This window comes from Takifugu rubripes, chromosome 9 (assembly GCF_901000725.2).
Source record: "Takifugu rubripes chromosome 9, fTakRub1.2, whole genome shotgun sequence".
Taxonomy (NCBI): domain Eukaryota; kingdom Metazoa; phylum Chordata; class Actinopteri; order Tetraodontiformes; family Tetraodontidae; genus Takifugu; species Takifugu rubripes.
The window spans coordinates 11,788,884-11,812,869 of record NC_042293.1 but is presented as its reverse complement, the minus strand read 5'-3'; the positions used below and the strand labels follow the sequence as shown (position 1 = coordinate 11,812,869).

The 23,986-nt window shown below is 44.3% G+C and overlaps 1 protein-coding gene across 3 annotated transcripts; it reads left to right on the top strand.

Moving 5' to 3' along the window:
• Nucleotides 1-6: 6 nt before the first annotated feature.
• LOC101062842 (transcriptional enhancer factor TEF-3) lies at nucleotides 7-23,690 on the top strand. 3 transcript variants are annotated; one of them, XM_011607455.2, is made up of 12 exons: nucleotides 7-251; nucleotides 6,171-6,549; nucleotides 14,260-14,324; nucleotides 15,027-15,098; nucleotides 16,396-16,530; nucleotides 16,802-16,845; nucleotides 17,105-17,166; nucleotides 17,349-17,479; nucleotides 17,718-17,891; nucleotides 20,626-20,766; nucleotides 21,472-21,624; nucleotides 22,850-22,985. In XM_011607455.2, the coding sequence occupies exons 2-12, from the start codon at nucleotides 6,543-6,545 to the stop codon at nucleotides 22,961-22,963; spliced, it is 1,098 nt and encodes a 365-aa protein (XP_011605757.1). In that variant the 5' UTR covers nucleotides 7-251; nucleotides 6,171-6,542; the 3' UTR covers nucleotides 22,964-22,985. The 3 variants fall into 3 exon arrangements, with proteins under 3 accessions (XP_011605757.1, XP_029697085.1, XP_029697084.1); XM_029841225.1 differs by lacking the exon at nucleotides 7-251 and adding an exon at nucleotides 4,338-4,500 and having other exon boundaries at nucleotides 15,027-15,089; XM_029841224.1 differs by lacking the exon at nucleotides 7-251 and adding an exon at nucleotides 4,345-4,500 and having other exon boundaries at nucleotides 22,850-23,690.
• The last annotated feature ends 296 nt before the right edge of the window (nucleotides 23,691-23,986 follow it).

Sequence of the window (23,986 nt, the reverse complement as noted above, 5' to 3'; positions counted from 1 at the left end):
TCTCCCTTGGTCTTTTTCTCGAGCTTTTTTCCAGGCTTCATGTCATACCACGGCTAATTCCTGAAATTCCTGCCCTCCTCTCGCTTCAAACAGGCGACTCCGGGAAGGAGACGAAGCAGCAGAAAACAAAAGAAAAACGCAGAAGCGGACAGAGTTCCAGCTCTTTTTAAAATAATTATAATAATAAGAATTTTAGAAAGTCAAATCTCGCTGCAGCTGCGCGCCTGTCAGACTCTCCAGGTTCCCTCCAGGTAAGCTCCGATGTGATTTAAGAACCAAAACAAGGATGTTTTCTGCGTGTTGAGTGTTTGTTCCTGCGCAACTCTGAGGATGGAAAGCCGCTTCTTGGCTGCGCATTCCCCCCTGAATCATTCCCACTAACTGTCAGGGAAAACATTCCTCAGATATTTCACATTGTTTCGCCCGGATTCCTGCATTTTTTCCCTCCGTAATTCCAGAGCCGGAGCGAGGGCGCTTCCTGAGCCGCTGCCGGAACTTTCCGCTTGTGTTTTTGCGTGTGGAAAACCAAAACGTCACCTCCGTCAGGTCGAACATTATTGCGGCCATCTGGGGAAAGTTTGACCCTGGAAACATGACAGAATCCAAACAGCGCCTTTATTAACCCACTTTTGTGTCACAGATCGACATTTTTGGACGCGATTTCGGCTGCATATTGTTCTTTGGGTAATTAAAACACCTGTTTAATGGCGCACAACAGCGCGGCGTCATTTCAAACTTTGAGCTTTGATAGATTCTAACAGCATCTGAAGGAAAGAAGCTGACACAGTGGATATTTGGACCTGATATGTGCGTTGCGTTAATATTGTGGGTAGAGTGGCCCAAATTTCAACTACAAACTTTTGAGGAATCATGATTTATTTTGGAAATGTAGATCTGTGATTAAACTTATTTAAAGTGGAAATCGCAGTGAAACATAATAAATATTAGAGTATTATCTGTCTGTACGTATAGTTAGTACAGAAACTGGACTGTGTGAGTGTTTTTAGGCTCCGTCATGACTAAATATGAGAAAACTGCTTTTCTGACAGCAAATGTATTTTTTTAATGAGGTGATTTGTTACTTTTAAGGCTTAAAAGCACACAGAATAATAATCCTTTTACTTTTAATGAGCCTTTTGGGGTCATGAGAACTTTAAAAAGTTATATTTTTGAAGATCTAAGAAAACTCTTAGGAAATAAACCTAAAAATTACATCCTTTGTTGTCAAAATTCTATTAAGAAATCCTTAATTCTGCTTTTGTGATGTAACTTTGATTTAACCCTTTCTTTCATATGAAGACAGAGTATTTTTAATATATTGATTCTGCAGATAATTAACTAGCTTTTGCTTAAAATTCAGAAAGTTTATGTTTACTGCTGTAAGTTTCTATCTCTTAAAAAATATATCACTGGAAAATCATAAAGTTGGAAAGATGATAATATAATGATGTAATCATATACATGGGTCATATAGGTCCACAGATGTGTAGAGCAGGAAATTAGTGTTGGGAGAAATATTTAATTCCGCTATACCCTGGTTATATTCCGATGAATCCAGCGATGGCTGACGTGGACAATAAGGAGCGACGTTGTTGCAGGAAGTGGAATTAATCATTCCCAGGGTGAGTTGGTTTTGCTGTTAATGTGTCTTGGATGTTTTCTGGAGACAATGCAGAGTAACTGGCAGGCAGGGCATTCTCTTTTTAGTAATAATTAATCCTGCTCGGGTCATTTTATTAACCACGGGATGACCTCAGAGGTGTGAAACCGGTGGAAAGTTCCAGATCGATCGGATGCATTCACACTAGTCCACAAGTTAAATGACACAAATTTCATTTGGGAGAAATTGTAAAACTTTGAAGGAAACTGTGTGTGTGTGTGTGTGTGTGTCTGACATTGGAGACAGTGTAGGATATATTTAATTAAATGCTCCTTGCACGACCACATAGCTGAAAAGTCAGAGTAGGAGTGAATATTTTCTGAGGTTTCGAGATGGCTACCATGGGGTTTGCCAGGGTGTGTGTGCGTGTGTGTGTGTGCTGGAGTTTTTGCCTGTGTGTTAAGTTGTCCCGGAGGGCAGCTGAGAGGAGTGTTTTCTGTCAGGGGCAACAGGTGGAATGGAGCAGGGGTGATGGGTGGGAGGTAAAAAACCCACCTGTTTTAGGCTCCTCTGAAATCTGGGACAGGCGAGATCCGTTTGGGGTCGTTTTCCAGGCCTTGGCCCTTCTTTTCCAGGCTTTATGCTCAGTGTTGTCTCAGGCGGATGAACTTTATTGCAGCGTGAACTCTGAGGCTGTTTGCTCTGTGAGTGGTGGGTGGAAGTGACGGGGCCTTCAGGTGGACGTGTATGTTTGTGTGGGTGAGTGAGGGGAGCTGAATAAAAAGGAAATTTGTGTTTCAGCCATGTTTGCGAGGGTGTGTGTTTGTGTGTGTTGAGCTGTTCCGAGACAGGTCCTCTGTGCAGTGGAGGAGTTTTTTTTTTTCTCGCTGCGCTCATCCCACATAGCGATCATTCCTCCTCCGCTCGCACGAGAGAAATGAATAATACCTCTGATGTGAGCCTTGTAGAACAAAGACTTTTTGCAACCCCCCCTTTCCTCTCCACAGACAACACTGTGCACGCGCGCACCCGCCTGTGTGTGTGTGTGTGTGTGTGTGTGTGTGTGTGTGTGTGTGTGTGTGTGTGTGTGTGTGTGTGTGTGTGTGTGTGTGTGTGTTGTCCATTGATTGCAGCCAGTCTGATGGATCTTTCAGCTGCATTTCAGGAGCTGATCTGATAGACCCTCTGCTCTCCCTGGATGCCATTAGATGAGGAGGCCGCCCGCTGGATTTGTATAATGATGAAAAATGGGCACCTTTAATCGTAAAGCGTCTCATTGAATTAAGCAAGGAAAACTTGTCGGCGCTCGTTTACACTTCCAGCAGGAAGAGACTCCTGGTAGAATTCAAGTTTTTGTGTTTCTGACAACGTTCAAGTGGAAATGCTGAAGACCACTCTCCACCTTGGATACATATTGTACTGTAGAAATGTGGCACTTGAATTAATATTCAATAAAATAAATTTGACTCACTTTAGCTACGTCCACACTGACTCCCCAGTCAGGTTCACTTGCATTTCCCTTCCCTTTTTTCCCCGTAGTTGGATCTACTTAAAATTCAAAATTTAATTCTAAAAAGCTTTTAAATTGTTGGCGCCCACCTCATCGTATGTGTCTGAAACACATGCGTGCGTTCCTCACAGTGACGTGTGCACAACGGCGCCTGCACATGAGCGCGATGTCGAATTACTGCAGAATTCCGCATGTGTGTAAAATGCTGCGCCTGGAGGCTCCCTCTGGTGCAGCCCAGTGGGACAGAGAACACGTGCGCTCACAAAAAACCCCACAAATCACAGCTTTCCGTTGCAGAGCTTGATCCTATACTGCAGCTTTCCTTTCAAACCGTTTCCTGCTTTTACATTCCCAACGTGATTAGCTGAGATTGTGACCAGGCACACACACACGCACACACACACACGCTGGCACACTCATCCACACGCACCCGTTCAGTCATACAAGCACGAGTTGGAGACACTGTTTCTTTTCTTGGAAGAAAAACGGATAATAAAGGTTTTGTGGACTCTCAGATTTACTTATTCACAAATATTGACAGGCGCTGACCTCTGACCTTCGCGTTTTTGTCCGATTTGAGTGTTAGGTCTGGTGTGTTCACGGCACACTTGTTCAAACAATAAAGCACCTTTACTGCGTGTTTAAACTGTTTCAACAGAAATGTTCAGCTTGGTTATTGAATGCGTTTCAACGAATCGAGTGTAGTACAGCAACTAAACATAACCCTGATTTGAGAATGCAGCATCATGAAACGTGCACGCCTGTGGCCGTCGTGAGCGTGAACCTGCTCAGAGAGCATCTGCCAGCGTGTGTTTAAGCATCTGTGGCTGGTGATGAGTGATGTATATGCGCGGTCCCCGCTCTTTGTCAGTGCCCCTCCTCGCTATCATTTGATGCCGTGTGTCTGTTGTTTCAGTGCGTGTGTGTGTGTGTGTGTGTGTGTAAGAGAGAGAGAGCAGTTGTGTCGGGGGTAGTTGAAGGGTTACGTGGCCCCCCAACCACAGCACCAGCTGGGGGATTATCCTGTTGAGCGGATCCAGAGAAGAGGGGCCTCGCTGGGGTAGGATGAGGGACTGGTCTAGACTGAGAGAGAGGTGATGGCGAGAGATGACGAGGTGGGGGAGTGGGAGGGGGGGTGATTTGAGGCATGACTTGCATTAATTAACCTCTTGGTCGCTCAAGCAGGCCAGGATTCAAATGATTTATGACTACAGATCTGAGCTGGTTTTAATTTGTGGGGGGGCTTTAAAGTGACTAGAAAATAATGGGAAATTTTGAGTTTTGTTTGAAATGATTCCACAAAGTTGTGTTTTCCACTGGAGCCATTGACACTCTGTCAAGCAGCTCAAGACCAAGACCAGAGATGCTCATTGGATCGTGTCCCAGAAAGGTTCTGAATTAATTTCCCCTCAAGAAAAGTTGTATTCAGATGAGTTAATCTTTGTCGTGAAAGCTGAGCCGCTGAGCTAAATTGTGATTTTGAATTTGACACTCTCTGATTCCTGCGTTTTGATATTTCAGTTGCGCGTCTTCAGACACGCGTTCAGTTCACAATTAAATGCATGTAGACCATTTTACCACAGCTGTAAAAATACCAAGGACTTCCTACGTAACACTGATTTTTTTTTTTTAAACATTTTTTTCCACGTAAACTTTACCAGCCTCTCTGATTGCTGGTTAACCTGTTTTTGTTGCACCAGTTAAATTATCAGGCTATAATTATTATTATAATATGTCTGAGAGCTTAAAATCGTGCATATTTTCAGCTCAAAACAGTAAAACATAAAGCAAATTAATTCACTATTACTACATATTGCATTCATGCAAGGCCTAACAGGTGCTTCTAATATATCAGTTATAATCTGTTCTCATTATCAGCACATATAAAATATTGATTCATCAGAAATGTTTATTGTTAATCACTAAATGAAGTGATCAACCAATGTAATAATTATAATGTCTTTCAAAATGTGCTTTTTGTCTAATTAGGGTATTGTCATGTTGTAATAATTTTGAATGTAATAATACATTATTTCATTTAAAGTATTCATGAAATCACCTGAATCAAGTGATTATTCAGATTAACTGAGAAACTTTATTTTTTCTTCCTTTTTATGACATATTGCTGTAATTAACTTTAGATAAATCAGCTCTTCTCTCCTGTATCAGCGCCTGCTCGGACGCCACATCTGTTTGCAAACGTGCACGTGTGTGTGAGAAAGACGGGGATGTGCATAATAGACGACTGGCGGGACGCTTCGCGGGAATTGTGGTGAAACATCAGCGGGCTCAGAGGAAAGTTGGGGGGTGCTCCTGGTGGAGAAATCCTTTACTTACTCTCGGCAACGCACTGATATCCTGATCACTCTCGCAACACATCGGCATCGTGTTTGGGATTAGATCTGACGCAACAGCCGCCGCTTCTCTGTATTGTCTTTTTTATGAATGCAAACACAGTTTCGTGGCGATGGGAAAATGGCGAGCTCTGACTCACGACTCTGTCATCCTCCGGCCGTCCGCGTTTGTTTGCTCCCACACGTTTGTCGAAAAGGAAAGACGTCAGAAGACGTATGTATGAGCAGCGTGAGCACATCTTAAGCAACTTTTACGCTGTGGGCAAAACAGGATATGAAGCTGATGTGTTTTCAATGCCGTCTTTCCCGTGGAACTTGATGTCGGAAAGAACAATTGGAATATCATGTGACCACGGCACCCCCCCCCCTTCCCCCCACCTGAAACAGTCAGTTCAGTTCTGGATATCTGTGTTTAATAAAACGGTCAGCTGTGATACAGGTAAAGGAAAGGAGCAGCTTGAAAAGCCTCCTGGCCTTAATATCCTGGTATGATCCTGCTTGGCATGTGTGTCCAAGTGTGTCTGAGGCCAGTGATCCCACTTTAATGCATCTCTTAAACTGGTGACATCAGACGCCTCCTGCACACGCTGCTCCTCCTGCCATCACCAAAACACAAGATGCTTGAAGTTTGATTATTTCTGAAGCCGTTGTGGCGCTTGAAATCTGTTTCAATTGTCTCTCCTCTGTGTTCGTTTTGCTTTGTCAGGGCTGCGGTGACACTTCCAGACCATCTTCATCGCTGCTGTCATCATCACCATCACGGCATCTCTGGATTTCACCTTCTCAACCCCCTCCTCTACAAACTCCCTCCTTTGTCCTTCAGTCCTTTTCTCCAAATCCGGGCCCTCCGCCCGCTGCTCCCTGGTCCTCTTCCCATCATCTCACCACGTCTGCAGAGTGGGTGCCGGCTCCCTCCCCCCGGGGTGGGAGTGAGGAGTTGGGGGACGCACTTGACAAACCCCTGGAGAATGATGCGGAGGGGGTTTGGGCCCCGGACATTGAGCAGAGCTTCCAGGAAGCTCTAGCTATCTACCCACCATGTGGCCGCAGGAAAATCATCCTCTCTGATGAAGGCAAGATGTACGGTACGGTCACGTTTTTTCTTGAATGGGATATTTAGAAAACACGGAAACAAGCAATGGGATGGGGTTAGAGGTCAGGGCCGTTTCTAATAAAACATAAACAAAACATTCGTACAATGTGCTATATTAGTGACATCTGCACTGCAATATCTCCCATTAATCCCATGTACACACGCGCACACACACACACACACACACACAAACACACAGCTGTTTTTTGCACAGCTGTCAGCTCCAATGTACAGTATAATGGTAAGATTTGCCAGAAACAGGTGCTTACACTTAAATTGTCTCTCTACAGTTGGTAGGGAAAGTATTCAAACCCTCTAAAATGTTTCACTTTTTCTTATGGCGAAATCTTATGCCAAAATAAATGGGGGGAAAATTTTCCCTCATCTAGCTACACTCATTTCCAAACTCAGGATTTTTGAACCATTCGCAAATTAGTCAACAAGAAAATCTGAAATATCAGATGACCATACAGGAAGTATTCAGGCCCTCTGCTGTCACACTCATGTAGGTCCCGTCTATTTCTTCGGTTCAGTTCTGAGATGGTTCTGCAGCTTCATCAGTCCATCTGTGTAGAAATAAATGGATCCGACCTGCAGCAGTGGTCATGAAACAGTCTCCGTCTCCAAACAGGAGCTCAGTCAGAGTGATCTTTGGTTTCTTAGTTACCTCTCTCACCAGCTGTTCCTCTGGACATCCAGCTGCAAGAACAGTCCCGGCTGACCCAAACGTCTTTCACATGAGAATACTGGAGACCACTGAGCTCTTAGAAATAATAAATGAAATAATAAATGGGGCATTCTGGTTTTGGAATGTTTTGAGCCATCTATCTATCTATCTATCTATCTATCTATCTATCTATCTATCTATCTGTCTATCTGTCTGTCTGTCTGTCTGTCTGTCTGTCTGTCTGTCTGTCTGTCTGTCTGTCTGTCTGTCTGTCTGTCTGTCTGTCTGTCTGTCTGTCTAATTTATTTTTTTTCCCTGTGGCCTATAAATAACTGAACCACAATTGTATACTGGCAGTGATTGTAAAGAGACCTTTACAACATTCTCGTTACCCAAATTAGCTCACCCCCCTCCAATCACTCAACTTGGTCTTGGTCTTTGGCTCCAGATCACTGGTCCCATTTTGAACACCTGGCACAAAAATTCGGATTCAGATTGCAGCGGATCACGCTTGACCACAGGTGTAGTGTAAATGCAGTCAAAATGAATTAAGGGTGTGCTGCGCTCTGATCTGCCAAGCCAATGGTTTAAATAACTGTAATCAGGAACTCTTTTTATTTTAGGTTCAGCGAAGCAGCTCCTTCAGTGAATCTTGAACATCACCATAACCAAACCAGTGATATTTTCTGTAGACCCTGAAATCTTGCTGACGTTTGGAAACAAGACAGGTCTGCAGTCGTGTGCCCTCCTACACGTCTGTTTGATGGGTGATGTGGTATTTGGGAAACAGACAGATGGAGGTAGGGCTCTATTAGGCGGCTTGTCATCGCCTCATTTTGTCACTGTGCCAGACAGCTCCTTTAACTGTTAGTAGTTGCTTCGCTTAGCTGTGCATCGAGGTCATGGCCGTCTTCTGATTGGCACTTAAACCGTATAAAGCCGGGGAGTGATAGCATAAAGATGGGTGACGCTTTGTCACGGGAATAAGGGGCCGCATGGGTAAAGGTGGTGTACTTTTTGGCAGTGCCCCTTTGCAGTGCCCCTTCTGCGCTGTGCGCTGTGGGGGTCAGGGGCAGGTGATGCACGCCAGGGAGTTCATAGGCCCGCAAGGAATGGCATGTGCACTCAGGAGCCCAGGGGTTCAAGGCAGTATAGCTGTAACCCTAAACCAGAATAGACTTTTACCCTTTGAGTGCCTCCAGGGGAGGAGGATGGGTGGACAAATAAACACCAAGGTGGGTGGTGGTGTCTCGAACTTTGTCACACCTGTCCCCAGTTTGTGAATATGTGTCACTTAAGGGTTTTTTTCAGGATTTTTACCTTTCTTATATGACTTTGTATCAGATTTGTCTCTTTGGCCTCTTTGTCAATGACCTCCAGCCACTTTCCATTGAAGCAGGAACCTTCTGGCAAGTCCTCATATATGACTTGAGACATGAGGTGAGGTGAGGCATGGCCCAATGTGCTGCCATTCCCTGAACACCCTCTCACACAGCGCTCACTCCTCCTTCATCCAGCCTTTACCTCGCAGCTCCTAGTGCCCTCCTCACCTTTTATCACCACCCCTGAGGTTATAATTGGCCAACAACTCAAGTCATTCAGGAAACCAGAATCAATGTAATGCCACTTTGAATGGCTTTAGCTTCGGTAATGTTGTTATATTGCTGATGGGTGGTCCTAAATCAGGTGGCAAATTAAATATCAGTTAAGTATATCTCTAATGGCATACAAGGAATGGTGAAAAGTGATGGCTTGATGGTTCTAGAAATGTTATTTTGTCTCCTACCGTGGCTTATATATGGCAACATAGACAAAATAAACTGTGAAAATAACTCTGTGCTGGCTGAGACTGGCATACCCTGAATTTTAGGTCCTTCGGAATGAATGCCATTCTTCGCAAAACAATATGATACTGAGTCTCCAAGCAGTCAAACAAAGGGAATGTGTGCTTGCACCAGTTGTAAATTCCTAAACCGAGCAGCATGTTTTCACCCCATATTCCCCATGCATTCATTACATTTTCTTCCCATAAAGCCGGTTATGGCGGCGGCCCTCGTGCCCATTAGTCAACGCACGTATTAGCTCGCTTATTAAGGATGGTGTCACGGATATTGTGGCGTTTATGTGCTCCAGCAGTAATTCGACATGCATCTGCCAAGGAAAACATTTCCTGCCTTGTGTGGCTCTCAGCATGAGATGTGCCCTGTCTTCTTACTGAAGACTTCATGCTGCAATAATGGCGAAGCAGTCCAAAATTACAGAACAGAGAAAACCCACACACTGACAGCTCTCATACGTCAACATGGCACTGGAAATATTACAATTCTTCCTCATTATTTCCTGTCATATTAAGCCCTGAGATGGTTTAATTGCAGTTTTCTGTTTTTGATGTTGCATTAGAACTGATTTTTCCATGTTTTGTAAATTGTAGCACACCAGGTTTTATATGGCATGTTTCAACACACTTGATTTACGGACATACCCAAAAGAAGACGGGAAAAATGTGTTTGTGTTGTGGATAATGTCTGTAATGCTTCCCTCAACGGTGGCCTGTTTTCCTCTTTGCTCAGAACAAAGAAGACCTACTCAGTGAATCATGGCCCCGCTAAGTTTCTTCGCAACCGGATGTGGGGTTTTGCCAATCTGTTCATATCTAAAGTCTCATTAAGATTCTGGTGTAAAGGGCATTTAAAAGCAACGGTGACTCCTCACGGTGGCGTAAATTCTGACAGTAAAGGGAGAAAATCACCAGCGACCTTGATCTGGTGACCTTTAAGAAACAACCGGGGCCTGTGTTTCCTCTGTTGTGACCATGTCTCATGGGAACAGGAACTTTTTCCCGCATGGGTTTAGTCATGACAGGTCGAGTGTTTATTCGTAATACCATAACATTTTGCTGTAAAAGTGCGGGTTCTTAAGTTACAAAAAAACAAACACATAAATTTTCTTCATTCCAGACCATAATTACCATGAGCAAATTACATATGAAAGAGTTTTCCAGCCTGTTCCTGCTGGAGTCACAGCGATGTCTCCTGAATGGTCCAGCTTTGGTGTTGGAGCCTTCAGAGTTGACCTAAAGAGCTGCGTTAACACACAACAAACTAATTACTCATACTGAGTATCTTCAAAAGTCAGAACATTCAAGTATTTCACATTAAATGTAACAGAACTGTCCATCTAATAGAATTTAAGCATCTGTTCTGGGATCGAGGGAGTGTTCCAGGGTTCGATGGGGGCGTCATCTGATCTGGAGGACGATCCCGACGGTGACCTTCAGACCCTCAATCTTCAGACTCTGGAAGGACTCGACGTTCGTTTTAGTGTTTTCAATGAAATAATCTCCCGAATATGAGCCCACAGAATCTGGACTCCGTGTCAGTCCCTGCGGTTGTGTGTGAACTTCTCAGTATTTCACAGTGTATTTAATAAGACGCCATGAGCCGTGTAACTGAGCTGTCACTGTCTCTTTATCTCCACATCTCAGCTAAGCATGGTGGAAGGCAGAGGGGTCCAGACAGGTCAGACATCTGTTGATCTGCTCTATGTAAACTACCTCCTGCATAAATCTTGGTAATTGCAAAGACATTTGTGGCTGGTTGTGTTAATATAGCATGACATCTGTTAAATTTACCCCTCTGCTGGAAATACTATATCATTTGGCTGGGATACCAGTATTACTGATTACCAGATAATTAACAAAATAAACATGGGTGATACTTCAGGTTATGGATCCCATGTTAAGATGATGCAATATAATTCAGTTATTTATAGGCAAACTGGACACAAGACCTGTAACTTTATTTCTAATTTGAAGCTACATCATTCTGTCATAAAGTGTTAGCATAAAGGACAGCAGTGTGACAGAACATTGAAATATTATTAAAGAGGAAACAAGAAAAACGACCTTTTTGCTGCTATGTATCGTATTTATTCCACTCTATCCAGATACTGACAGCTCTTCTTGCTGCATCGCTTACAGCATCTGGTAGTTGGAAAACGTGCATGTGCATCACCAAAATATTGGCAGCCGCAGACAAATACTGCATAGTCTCTATCGCCTCCCCTGGCTTCACTCTTTGACACGTGTGATTGCTTTAGGTTGGACAGAGTCGTATTTTCAGACCTCAGAAAGGCAAGAGCCATCTTTTGAAAGGAAAAGGAAAGCATGCCAAGACATGTCTGCAGTCTAAATGTGCTTTTGTTTTCTTGAACAGATGTTTGCACACGTGGCTGGCAGATGTGTCGTCAGAGAGTGCTGCAGGTCAGCCTGTGCTTCAGGTTGTTCAAAAACTCTACATGCAAGGAAAACTATAGATGTGACTCTATTAAAGTTGAAAATTGTGGTAAAAAGTGGAAAATGTAATGGCAGCACAACAGATTGTGTGGACTAGTGTTGAGTGACCGGTGCAGAGATTTCTGTGCCCCTCATGGTGTTAATTGAGTTTGTGCACTAATCAGCACGCTTTAATGACTAAATCTGTGAGATGTGTGGAATATGGTGATGAACGCTTACGTAAACAACACTGTCTGAGGAAGTAATGAGGTCATTCCACACGCAAATATGACTTCTACACAACCCTGTCTCAGGAAGTAATTACTTCATTCCACACGCAAATATGACTTGGACACAAAGGCTCAAACTAGCAGATGCAGGACCCGACCTGGCCCAGTCACTATATACCAAAGGAATGTCAAGAATGCGATAGGCTGAGGCAGAGAGGAGAGGGAGCAAACCAGGCCATTGAGGACCACGAGGGGATGGACAGATTTACAGCCCAGCGAGGCCCAGAGGTTGACTTTGAAAGGGACCCACAGGCCTGCCCCCTCTGACCTTCCTCCTCTGGACTCCAGTGAGTTATAAAAAAGCTCCGTAAGACCGGGAATGGCAACTCCTAACACCATGTATCAGTGTTATTATTGATTTATGCTGACCTGCAGTCACACTCAGCTGCCTCTCATCTGTATCTGCACAAATGTAACCACGGCCAAAAGAAATTCAACAATAGCCTCTATGGAATACCATACAATCATCTTTTTAACGACAGCAAAACATCCCGGCTAACATCTTTGCAGCCCTGGTTGGCACAGAGGCGCTCTGCTGCTCCCTTCACATATCATAGTCTCATCGTTGTGTGACCGAGTCTCCTCTATGATCTCATGGGTGCGTTAGAGGTTATTTTTGAAAGCGCTCTTCCCCAAGCAGCCGCACAAGGAGCGGCTAGGCATCTGATACAACAACATATGTTCAATCCTCTGAGCATCTTAGAAGCCATATAATACATGCAGTTTTTCTTTAAAATTAAAAAAAAAAATAGGATAATGGTTTATTTACAAGGAAACTTTGGAGTGATGGAGGATTATGAAGGATAAATGTCGCATAAATAGAAGTCGCTGTTGTAATGTGAGAAAATCCAAAAAGACAACAAAATGATAATTTGAGGTCAAATTGTACAATGAAAACGTTCAAAAGTCTGAAGATGACTGGAGTGGGGAATGTACTTTTTAATCCTTGGCGAAGTAAAGAAAAGTGCTGGTTGACCGGCAACTGCTGATGAACAGTTAGAGAATTGAAAGGAAAACCAAGCAGTCTGGGGGAGCGAGTATTATATAAAATGAAACGGACATTTGATGAATCACTTTCATATCTTCTGTGTGTTTGCAAGTGTTAAACGGCTGAATTATCACTTAAACTGCCAACTTGGTCTTAATGTGGAAATTGCACATTTTTAAACTATTATCAGTTCCAAAGAAAACATTGAAACTTCAGCAGCTACTATAGAAAGTTCCACCCGGCAACAAATATTCCATTGACTCACTAAAATTCCAGCGAAGGTTTGTCCAAGCCTTTTTTATTTTTCTCAGCTCATCGCTGTGGGTCACATGATTAGTCATTTGGTGAGTGTTCTACATTCTGACCCAGGTGTCACTGTGTAAGGGAGAGTCTGACGCATGTGCTCCAGGATGTATGTTGATTCACATGGATGTGCAGCACCGAGAGGAAAAATGACTGTTTTTAAGAGGTGGTGCAAAGTTCTGCAAGTGTGTGTGGTCTAGTGGGTGTGAGAGTGATATAAATAAACCAGTATAGATCATATAGGCTTACTTACAAATGTATGACATCATTTTTACCAGCCGTTCGTCATAATTCTCTCTGCTGTCAAAAGATCTTAAATGAAATGAAATTTTCGCTACTTAAAATTTGAACACCAACTTTCAAAAATGCAACAGTGTTGAAACACGTGTGTGTCTTGACTAAGTGTGTATTGAAATTCTTCATCAAACTGGCTGCACAGCATCGTGGTGTGTGTGTGTGCGCGTGGGGGGGGGGGCATATTGTCCTCCACTGTAACTCTAGACTCTGGATATAGATGGAGGGGAACAAGCTCAAGATTTATGGGCAAGCATAAAGGCATATTCCATAAACATTGACATACACACCAGCTGCCTTGCCGCCTCTCCAGACAGCCCCCTCCTGCTCCGGTCAGCGGCCTGTGTCATGGGTCTGGGCGCAGGATCGCATGGCCGCAGCCTCCACCTGCTCTGCCTGTGTGACCCGTCTGTCAGCGGCGGCGGTGTGCAAGTCACTGAAGCTCAGCCGTCACTCAGGGGGCCGGGGCTCGGGACGCGAGGCCTCAGACACATTTGTATATACTTAGTGATGTATTTGCAGTTTTCAGCGCTGACAAACTTGACAGCCTTAACTTAGAGCTGTATTTACATTTCCTAATATGCACGTATATTTCACAAATACTGGATACTGAACCGAAATGCAAAGATTCAAATAAAGATCGTTACATCCACGTACAGATATATTTGAATAATGTTTATCATGTCACCCTTTGCGTTGAAAAAAATTAGTTTTTACATTTGTTTATTTATTTACACCTTAAATGAACTTTATTTTCCGTTTTTTCAAAAGAAAATAGACCTTTTTAGATTATTTTAAGAGAAAATGAAATAAAATCAATTAAAAGTTTTAATTTCAGGGGGTGGAGAGAGATGGCACCTAAAATGTTGTCTTCTGCTCACTAACAGGACGGAATGAGCTGATTGCTCGGTACATCAAACTTCGGACGGGGAAGACGCGGACCAGGAAGCAGGTATGCTCTCTCCTCATGCCACTGGAACCTGCCCCCTATTTTTGGAATGTCCTCTCCTGCTAAGTGATGCCGCGACACCCCGAGTAGCACCTGACTCTTCGCTCCCTCCAGCGTGGAGGGCTGGAGATGATGAGTGATTCAGGGCCACAGCCCAACGCACAGATGCTGCGGGATCATGTGTCCATGGTGTTTCTTCACCACCTCATGGATGCGCCGCTTGTTAGAAGGGAAAAGAAGCTGGACAGTTTGGTGGTGGGAAGGTGGGACGGGCGAGGGATTTGGAACTTTATCCTCACTACGGTACCTGATATGGAAAGACTGATGTATGGGTAGTGATGGATGTGGCGAGGACGAGCGCCTGCTAAGTCATCTGGCAGGATTGTGACAAGAGATGGGGGGAAATGAGAGGAGGTCGGTGTTGGGATCAGACATGGATAGCGCGACAGTTTAAAGTGGAGGGACACGCGTTCAACAGCTGTAAAAGTATTGACAGTTGTGAAATCAGTGCCTGAGGTGACAGAACCCGACTCTGAGACTTCAGTATGTGGTCATTGGTGTCGGGAGGAGATGCTTTCTGCACAAATGCATTCAGATTTCCACATTTAGCCATAGTCAAAGCTACTATCTCTCTTTAGCGTAGCCTACACATTGAAACATAAACACGCGTTAACTCTATCGCGTCTTCTACACCCTGTGTTTTAGGTATCTAGTCACATCCAGGTTCTGGCCCGGCGGAAGGCCAGAGAGATCCAAGTGAAGCTGAAGGTACGCTACGTGAGTCAACGCTTTTTTTTTCTCCCCCTTTACTCAGTCAATGTTTTAAAGTATTGATTTTTAATTGATTAGCTTAAGTAAAAACTGGTGAGATATATCGCTTTTAATCAAATCAGATGAATGGAAGACACAATTAGTTTATTGTTTTCTTGATTGACTCCTGCAGGTTTGTGGTTTATAATCAGATGATGGTGCCTGTACACAGAGAGCCAGGTTGATTCTAATCATGTTGTATAGCTGTTAATGAAAAGAGAGATTCATTCTCTCTTATTATCGGGTCTTGTCTTTTATCAAAAAATTCCAGCATCCATCACTGATGTCATAGATATTGGCTTTCTGTTACCACAAAGGAGCAAAGCAAACATATTTTTTGATTGCACACTCCAATCAGTGCAGGTTAGGAGGCTGCCATGTTGTCATTGATAAATTATCACCATCATTATGCCCTCTAAATGCAAAGGTGTATGATTATGATTACTATTTTCTTCCGGCAAATGCCTCAATAAAGGTTTTTCTTTATGGTGGGCTTAGAGTGTGAACATCCCCGACCTCCCAGCACTTTCTCACTTTACATTTCTCATCCACATATGCCTGCATATATTCCCAGTCACAGCAGGCAACAGGACTCTCCCTCCGTTTGAATGGCAGCCATGAGGGTTCAGCTGGCAGGGTCCAGCATCAGTCACAGGGGCCAACCCTGTGACGGGCTTTTTTAAATAAGTCTTCGGTGTAACTGAGATCTCTGCCACATGAACACCCTCCCCCCCAATATTTCAGCTATGCCCTTGTGTTAGCCAGTTCCAGGAAGAAGAATGCACCCTCTGGCCTTGCCCATTAGGGCTAGGCGGCAAATACTTGTTGTCTTTTGGGATTTGGAAAGGAATGGTTTTGGGAATAAAAAGAAAATGCCAATACTACTACAATAAGATCACTTTATTCCATTAGACTTTGCCCATTTTTGATGCAATTATCAGCATATTAACATATCACCTTGTTGCCTTCTGTGTCACACTGTATGACCTCTGACAGAAGTTAGTTGTCATCACCAGCTTGCCCCGGCCAAAGCAATAAACTTAAGGCTTGACCTAAAAGTCCTCGACTGTAATATCACCTTCTCGGGCCTCTGGCTGGCAGGGATCTCCTAATGATGCAAGCTAGCCCCAGCCCTCCAATTCCCCTTTAAGGGCACTGATTTGTGGCCCGTGATGTGGATCGCTGACTTAAATGGAGTCTGGTGAGTGCACTTCCTTTGCGTTGCTGTCTGTTGGTCTTACGCTCCCTCTCTGTCCTTCTCCAGGACCAGGCTGCCAAAGAAAAGGCCTTGCAGAGTATGGCCACCATGTCCTCAGCCCAGATTGTCTCTCCCACAGCTTTTCAGAACAAGATGGCTCTCCAGGGCCTGTCAAGGCCAGCATACCCTGCCCCTGGGGGGGTGAGTCTTTAATCAGTGTCCCCCCACATTTTTACTAGAACCTAAATTGGAACTATTTTAAGGTTTCACAAAATTTAAAATGGATTTAGGGTCCATGAACTTTAAACTAAATCATTTCTAAAATAATGGGTAGCTTTATTAGTTGCACATTTGCATGGACATCAAAAATCCTATGATATGGTAACTTTTTACATTAAATATCTTAGATTTATAATTTTTTCTAAATACAGCACAACTGAACTACATTAAATTTGGACTCTTGTTTCCTTAGTTTTGGCACGGCGCTCTTCCAGGACAACCAGGGGGTCACGAAGAGTAAGTAGCTCCCCTCAGTCTTAAATTCCCCAGTGTCCATTAATAATATTCATCATGTGCTAAGATGACTAGCAATCAGGTTACTTCAGCAGAAAGTCTTACGTAGCAGCTCAATTATAACGAAACGTCAGCTGTCTGACGATCAGTGAGCGGCTCGCCGCGTTTAGAGGTCAGCCAGTCCAATTAGTGTGCAGGACGGGGTCATGAGGCCGAGATGGTACATAACATGCCTCTCCCCCTGTCTGTCTCGTCTCTCCAGCATTAAGCCCTTCTCCCAGCAGACTTATGCCATGCAAGCGTCCGGCCCGGCCCACATAACAGGTGGGTGCTCTCTCCCTGCGCTGTGTTGACAGAGGGCTATCCTGCTGTCACAATGTTGAGACAACTTGGCTCACGTTAAAGAGTTTGTTAAAGCTCAGAGAAAATGCTGACTTTATATTTGATATTCAACTTTGCTAAATTCAAACCACGCATTAACTCTTATGGCGCCCTCTCGTCTGCAGGTTATGAAAGCACTGCGGGGCTCTCCATGTCTCCCGGTGCCCCCCCTTGGCAGGGCAGAAGTATTGCCAGCTCCAAACTGCGGATGCTGGAGTTTTCTGCCTTTCTAGAACAACCTCAGGATCCAGAGACTGTAAGTGGAGAAGGCAGAAGATAACTCTGCCTGGAAAAGCACGTGCACACAACTGCACATCGGTCTCAACGATGCCTATTTTAAATCCAAAACTGTGTTTTAGTACGCAGTTTTCATAAGCAATAAATGCCAGACAGATCGTCTGCCTCCTTTTAATATTACATCCTTCAAATTAAACAAAAGCATTTAATGAAGGTCCAGTCTAGCCAGTTTTCCATAAGCATGTTTGTCTCTCCAGTTCAACAAACACCTGTTTGTCCACATCGGCCAGTCTAACCCGAGCTACAGCGACCCCTTCCTGGAATCTGTGGATATCAGGCAGATCTACGACAAGTTCCCTGAAAAGAAGGGAGGCCTAAAGGAGCTGTTTGACAAAGGGCCACACAATGCCTTCTTCCTGGTCAAGTTCTGGGTGAGGCTAATTTTAAAAATATACGTTCTCATTTAGCCTGCCAGATCACCTCCTGAGTCAAATATTTCCACCAAGTTCTGGTGGTGTTCACCTGAACTTCCTGATATAAACTGTATAACATCACATAGACTGTCGGGTGGTTTGTATGATCCTCCACAAGTGTTGAAGGTGAACGAGAGTGCTATGAATACTGTTAATGTTTTGTAGCACCTGTTAGCCGTTAATGGCCCGGTGGTGTTAACACACCGTGTTAGCTTAGCTTAAGCTTTGTGGGTTAAGACAAGACATTTAGGACAAGAAGAGATGCAAATTCCTTGTTTGAACTTTACTGGTGTATTTACGTGTCGTCCAGAGCAGCACTGGTCTGCGTCCGGTGCGAGTAATTTTGTCGTGTCTGTTTTGTGAGCTCGATTGTGTGTTTGACACTGTAAGAGTGGCAGCCCTGATCTTTCACCGGAGGAAATGTGAGCCCAGCCACCTGTCCCTGGGCTGTACACCCCAGGCCAACTCTAATGCCCCTCCTTCATATATTTATTTATAGATCCCCCCCACACACACACACCAAACATACACGCTCATACAAACATACAATATCCACAACTCACCACTGCACAGAGATGCACAAGTAGAGTTGAATTTTTACTGAAATAATATCTAAATTAAGCACCGGTGTGATGCGAATTTGAAGAAATTCAATAACAGTATTGTGAGCTATCATCTATCCGGTCACAAATGATCAGGAGGGGCAGATCGTAAACGAGAAAGAGGCTGTTGTGTGTCTCTCACAACGGTGCAGGAAGCCTCCTCGTGATTTCTACAGCACTTGTCTGTGCGTCATGAGGTCTGTTTTGTGATGAAGAAATCAGGAGTCAGTGATTACTTTTAAATTTGACAGTTTGCGTAAGAGATTAGAGTTCATTTATTAGATATATTCTAACTGGGATCCCATACACTCCGGCTTTATGGCCCGACTCAAGAGTTAGAGGTCAGCTGGGCTGTTTGAGTCATTCAGGTCCAGCACAAAGACGGTTGCACATCTGCAGGCGGTGAAATCACACGCGATGTTTGCTTGTGGGGGAAAGGACATCCAAGCTTTACTGCTTGGTGACATTAGGAAGCATCTCTGTTTTTATGTGCTTCGATGTCTGAACTTGTTGAGCTGAGATCCTGTATAGAACTCTTTAAATAACACCCATGACAGTGCCAAAGATTTGGAGTATCAGGTTCAAAGAACATCCCAGCAGTATAAACCCGGCAGCTTTCTCGTTTCCCTTCTCACATCTTCGACTGTCCCGTTATTCACTGCGGGCCAGTGAGTGACAGCAGTGCAGCCAGTCAAGCTTTGTCCTTTTTTTAGAGGCGAGCGGTAAAGGAGACGAGTGAGCCTGGCGCATGATATATAGGAAAACAAAAGCAGGGATGAAGAGCAAGAGACAGAAGCAGGAGAACAACATTTGTGTGATGGCGGGGGGGAGTTACAGGCCACGTACTCAGCCAGTTATTTATCAGTGAAATATTACACTCCGGATTTGTGTCAAAGCCTGTGCAGTCAGTATTTATGACATGTGCGGCCCCTCTGAGGAGGAAAACAGGCTCATAACGCCGTCCCCTCTCAGCCCCTTCAACTTATTGTGTCCCAAGGGGATCCTGCAATTCCCCAGGCATCCATGACCAAACACAGAAATTCTCCTCAACCGTCGGGCATTTCAGCACCGCTAATGGGAGGAACAGCTAAAAAAAAAGCCCCCCCCGGCTATGGAAATGGGCAGAATGAAATCCTCGACACATCTGATAATACAATATTTTTATTTACGCCACTGTAAAAGATGAGCAGAGGCCGGTTAATGCTGGCGCCCTCGTATATAGCCACATGCTAGGTCACGACTCTGGGGTGTGCTGAGGCTGAGGTTGGCATGGCGACGGTGACAGGCAGCCGGCCCACCTTCAAAGCTATGGCATTCTAGATTGAATTTGCAGCAAAAGCCCCTTTCGGCCGCTGGCTGCCCCACCCCTCCCACCTTCCCGCTCCCCCTCAGAGCCTGTGGCCCTGTCCTAACAGATTGTTTCACGCCTTTGAAGTGCCGAGGGAATCCGATTTGAGCTGGCTCTGCTAAATTGTTACACAGACAGTCTGCCCACTGTGATCTAATCAGCCAATTGCACGCTGATGATTGTAATTGGATGAATTCCCTCGCAGGCTGTTAGGGAAGCAGGGAATGGCGGTTCGGGGAGGGTCACTAGGCCCCAGGGATGAAGACAAATAGAGAAATTACATGAGCAAGGGATGAAGATGAACGTGGTGATGAAGAGATGAGAGGAGGTTGTGTGGTGTCTCAATGGCCTATTAGGAGATGAGAGGTTGACAGGGGAAAAGGTAAAACAGCCCGGCTGTCAGAGGAGACACTTCAGCCCGCTTTAAAATGAAATTATACCTTCCTCTGTTTAAAGTTGAACCCACGGAGAGACCAGAGGCAGCTGGATTTGCATTCACATCCTGGCGAAGCTGCAACTTGCAGCAAAATTATTGCTAGCAAAGTTGCTGCGTTGCTACGTCAGCGATGCTGAGTGAATTTTACAAAGTTTACATATGGTTTTATTTGTTAAGTGAAGCACTGCTGATACAAACTGGGACATAAGAGCCAACTGTCGCTCCTCCACATTGAGGGTTCTTAAGCAGGTATCCTGACAGGTGCATATTCCTGTTAGATGATCCGGCTGTGTTTTTCTCCTCCAGGCGGATCTTAGTGTTAATCTGCAGGATGACAGCAACTCCTTCTATGGCGTTTCAAGTCAGTACGAGAGTGCCGAGAACACGATTATCACCTCGTCCACCAAAGTCTGCTCCTTTGGAAAGCAGGTGGTGGAGAAAGTGGAGGTAAGAGAGAGATAATGAAGGATAATTTTATAATAATTCTGCTGAGAAAACCCCTCCCGGCACGCTTAATCCTCCCTGAACACGTCTCACTTTTTAATTGTTTCCTGTTAAGTTCTACTAAGCTACAACAATCAAAAAAATAAAATAAAATAAATCACATCACAACCTGTGACCTTTTTGGGTGGGAGTGGAAGGTTTCAACATCACCAGGTCGTGACCTTTGTGACACCCAGAGGAGTTTCTATGTGGGAGATGGATTCTAGTTGATCACTAATGATACATGTTCAGGAAACCACGGTGATTTATGAAATCTGCCACTTCCCATTAAGCAGACACAATAGTGGCCCTTCCGCTGCTGATGGATTATACAATATAAACACATACACACATCCGTAGGTAAGGCCATTTGCTCCAGCGGGCCACATGATATTTAATGGCCTCATCATTTGATTATGCTTGTCACAAGAAATATGTTTATTGTCATGTCTGGCGTGCCACCCGCTGCATTAGGTGTATAATATTACACAGATTATAGCTTATCACATAGATATCCAATGTATATAATTGGGTTTTAGTGGAATATGTGTCCCCTGTTTGTTTTTTTAGAATTTCATCCTTTTAATGTTTTTAAATGGTCTTTGCGCGCTGTATACGCGCTCATATCGGGTTTCGTGCTTTCATTGTGTCGTCTCTCTGTGTCCTCAGACAGAGTACGCACGTTACGAGAACGGACGCTACATGTTTCGCATCCATCGTTCCCCTTTATGTGAATACATGATCAACTTCATCCACAAGCTGAAGCACCTGCCAGAGAAGTATATGATGAACAGCGTACTGGAGAACTTCACCATCCTGCAGGTACACATGGCCACAGCAGAGAGGCACTGTGTGTGTGTGAGAGTGTGTTTTACCAACTCCCACAGTGTAGAATCTGAGCATTGACAGTGATTTGTTGTGACATGTTATTAACCTCTACATTGAGCCAGTGGTGACATCACGGACAGATCAACAGCTGGTGTGAACCCAGTTTGACTTAAACAAACCACAATATCTGCTCAGGGTGCCTTTTAATGGAGTTCTGGTCCGTAGTGCATCCTTCTCCACAGCCTGCCATCAGTTACCAAACCCCCTCTTAGTGACTGTTGACAAAACGTGGAAATAAAAATCAATCCAATGTCTCCTGGTCACCTTTAACCTGATATTGTTCTGTTTATGCTTCCAATCAAGTGGGATCTTCTTGTTTTTCATTCTTTAACTGGCACTTTGCAGTTGTGATAGCGGACACTGGTCCGGATGTCCAGTAGGTGCTGGTGTTTTCTTTGACCTTCATGGCGTCTTCGCAGGGATCCCACCGTTGGAAACGGTGTCAAACAAGATTTTCGCCCGCTCAGCATCTTTAAACATCTTTACGGTTTCTTGTTCGTTCCGCTGCTCGCTGGACTTTACTGAATGAGATGGTGTGTTCCTAAGAGAGCAAAGGGAACAGAGAGGAGTGCGTCACCATAGTAACAAAGTGGTCCTCAACACAAGGGTTCAAAGACTTTGGTGTCCCTTCCATTGGAGACTGCATTCCTACTTGCCAAGGGACAATGACTATATTCAGCCCACACTGACGGCTACAGGGCAGCATGTCATTAGGTTTCTCAATGGGCTGATTTAGCTCATATTATCCATGAACTGCACATTAACAGTCACACACACACACACGCATGTGCATGTACATACACCGCAGATGTGTGTAGACCGAGCTGCCGCTGCACGCTCGCTCCATAAGCATCGCATAACAAATGTTAAGTTCAGCACAATTATTAATCACTGTGCTTGTTCTGAACGTGCTGCATCTGCAGGTACAAATGTGTTTTAGAATAACGGAAGGTTCTGACCAGTGGTCAGCCAATCACAATTCATCATCCCCTGGTTTACAGTACGAGCCCCTCAGCGCTGTGACGGGGGGGGGGGGGGGAGACCTAAACTTTTTTTCTGACCCAAACTAAATTCCATAAACAGCATTTTCTTCTCAAATTTAATAAGGGAGGGATTCTGTGGAACATGTCTGAATGGGACATTCTGTGTTTGTCCACAGGTGGTGACTAACAGGGACACATTGGAGACCCTCTTGTGCATAGCTTACGTCTTTGAGGTGTCCACCAGCGAGCACGGCGCGCAGCATCACATTTACAGACTAGTCAAAGACTGACAATTGGATCTTACCTGCTCAGGACCCACTGGAGCCCCCGGACGAGCAACAACTACTGTTACTGGACTAGTTCACCGATGACAACTGGACAGTAGCTCAAGAGCACCACTGCTGCTGTGGACGGGGTGGATTTGGGATTGTGGAAGCTGCAACGGGATGTTGGAAGACAGAACAGGACCCTAAAACACTGTGGTCTTTATACCAAAGGAGCCAAAACATTAGCCAAGAACTGCATGAGGAGGTTGTCAACTAGTGGTGTTTTCATCTCATTTTACTAGTTTTGTTTGTTTTTAATTTAGGGTTATTGTACACACGTGCATGTGCAGGGGATGTTTGCTGCAGACGAGTTTGGCTCTGCTAGGGCGCCGCCTAGTGGCGAGTCTAGAAACAACAGTGGAGGAAAATTGAAGAGATTCCCTCATTTGCACATCCATAAAATACGTTTTAGTGCCAATCTTCTGAGTTATTTGCGTAATTATGTACAGTGCCACAATATCTTGTCTGAACAAAAGTTCTGAATTGGAGGATGATTTTTAAAATAGTGTATTTCTTCTGATGTTTAATGTTCAGTGTCTCATTTTGTCTTACTGTTTGGACTGTAACAGGTGGCACATTATAACACGGTTGACATGAACAAGGTTCAGATCTGTAGGTTGATGACAGAGTTTGTTTGCAACTGTAACGTGCCCAGACGTGTCAGACGAAAATACAAGTGTTTCTTACTTAACTGCTGTTGCAGAGTCTTTTGCAGTTGTTACTTTATGATTTTACACACGATGGTGCACTTTTGTAGGAATAATTAATTCCAATTTAATAGAAAAGGTGTTTTCAGAATGCAGATTTTCCAACTGTTGCCGGGTTAAATGTTTCTGTGTGCGTATCACAAAAACATGGTTTGAGGAAAACATACAGAGTTAAAAAAAATCACGAAATGTGCAAAAAGGTGAAACAGATGTCACACGCATGTTTTTAACGCCATAAATCCCGGAGTTGACTTGTGACATCGCCGCAGATTCACTTGAA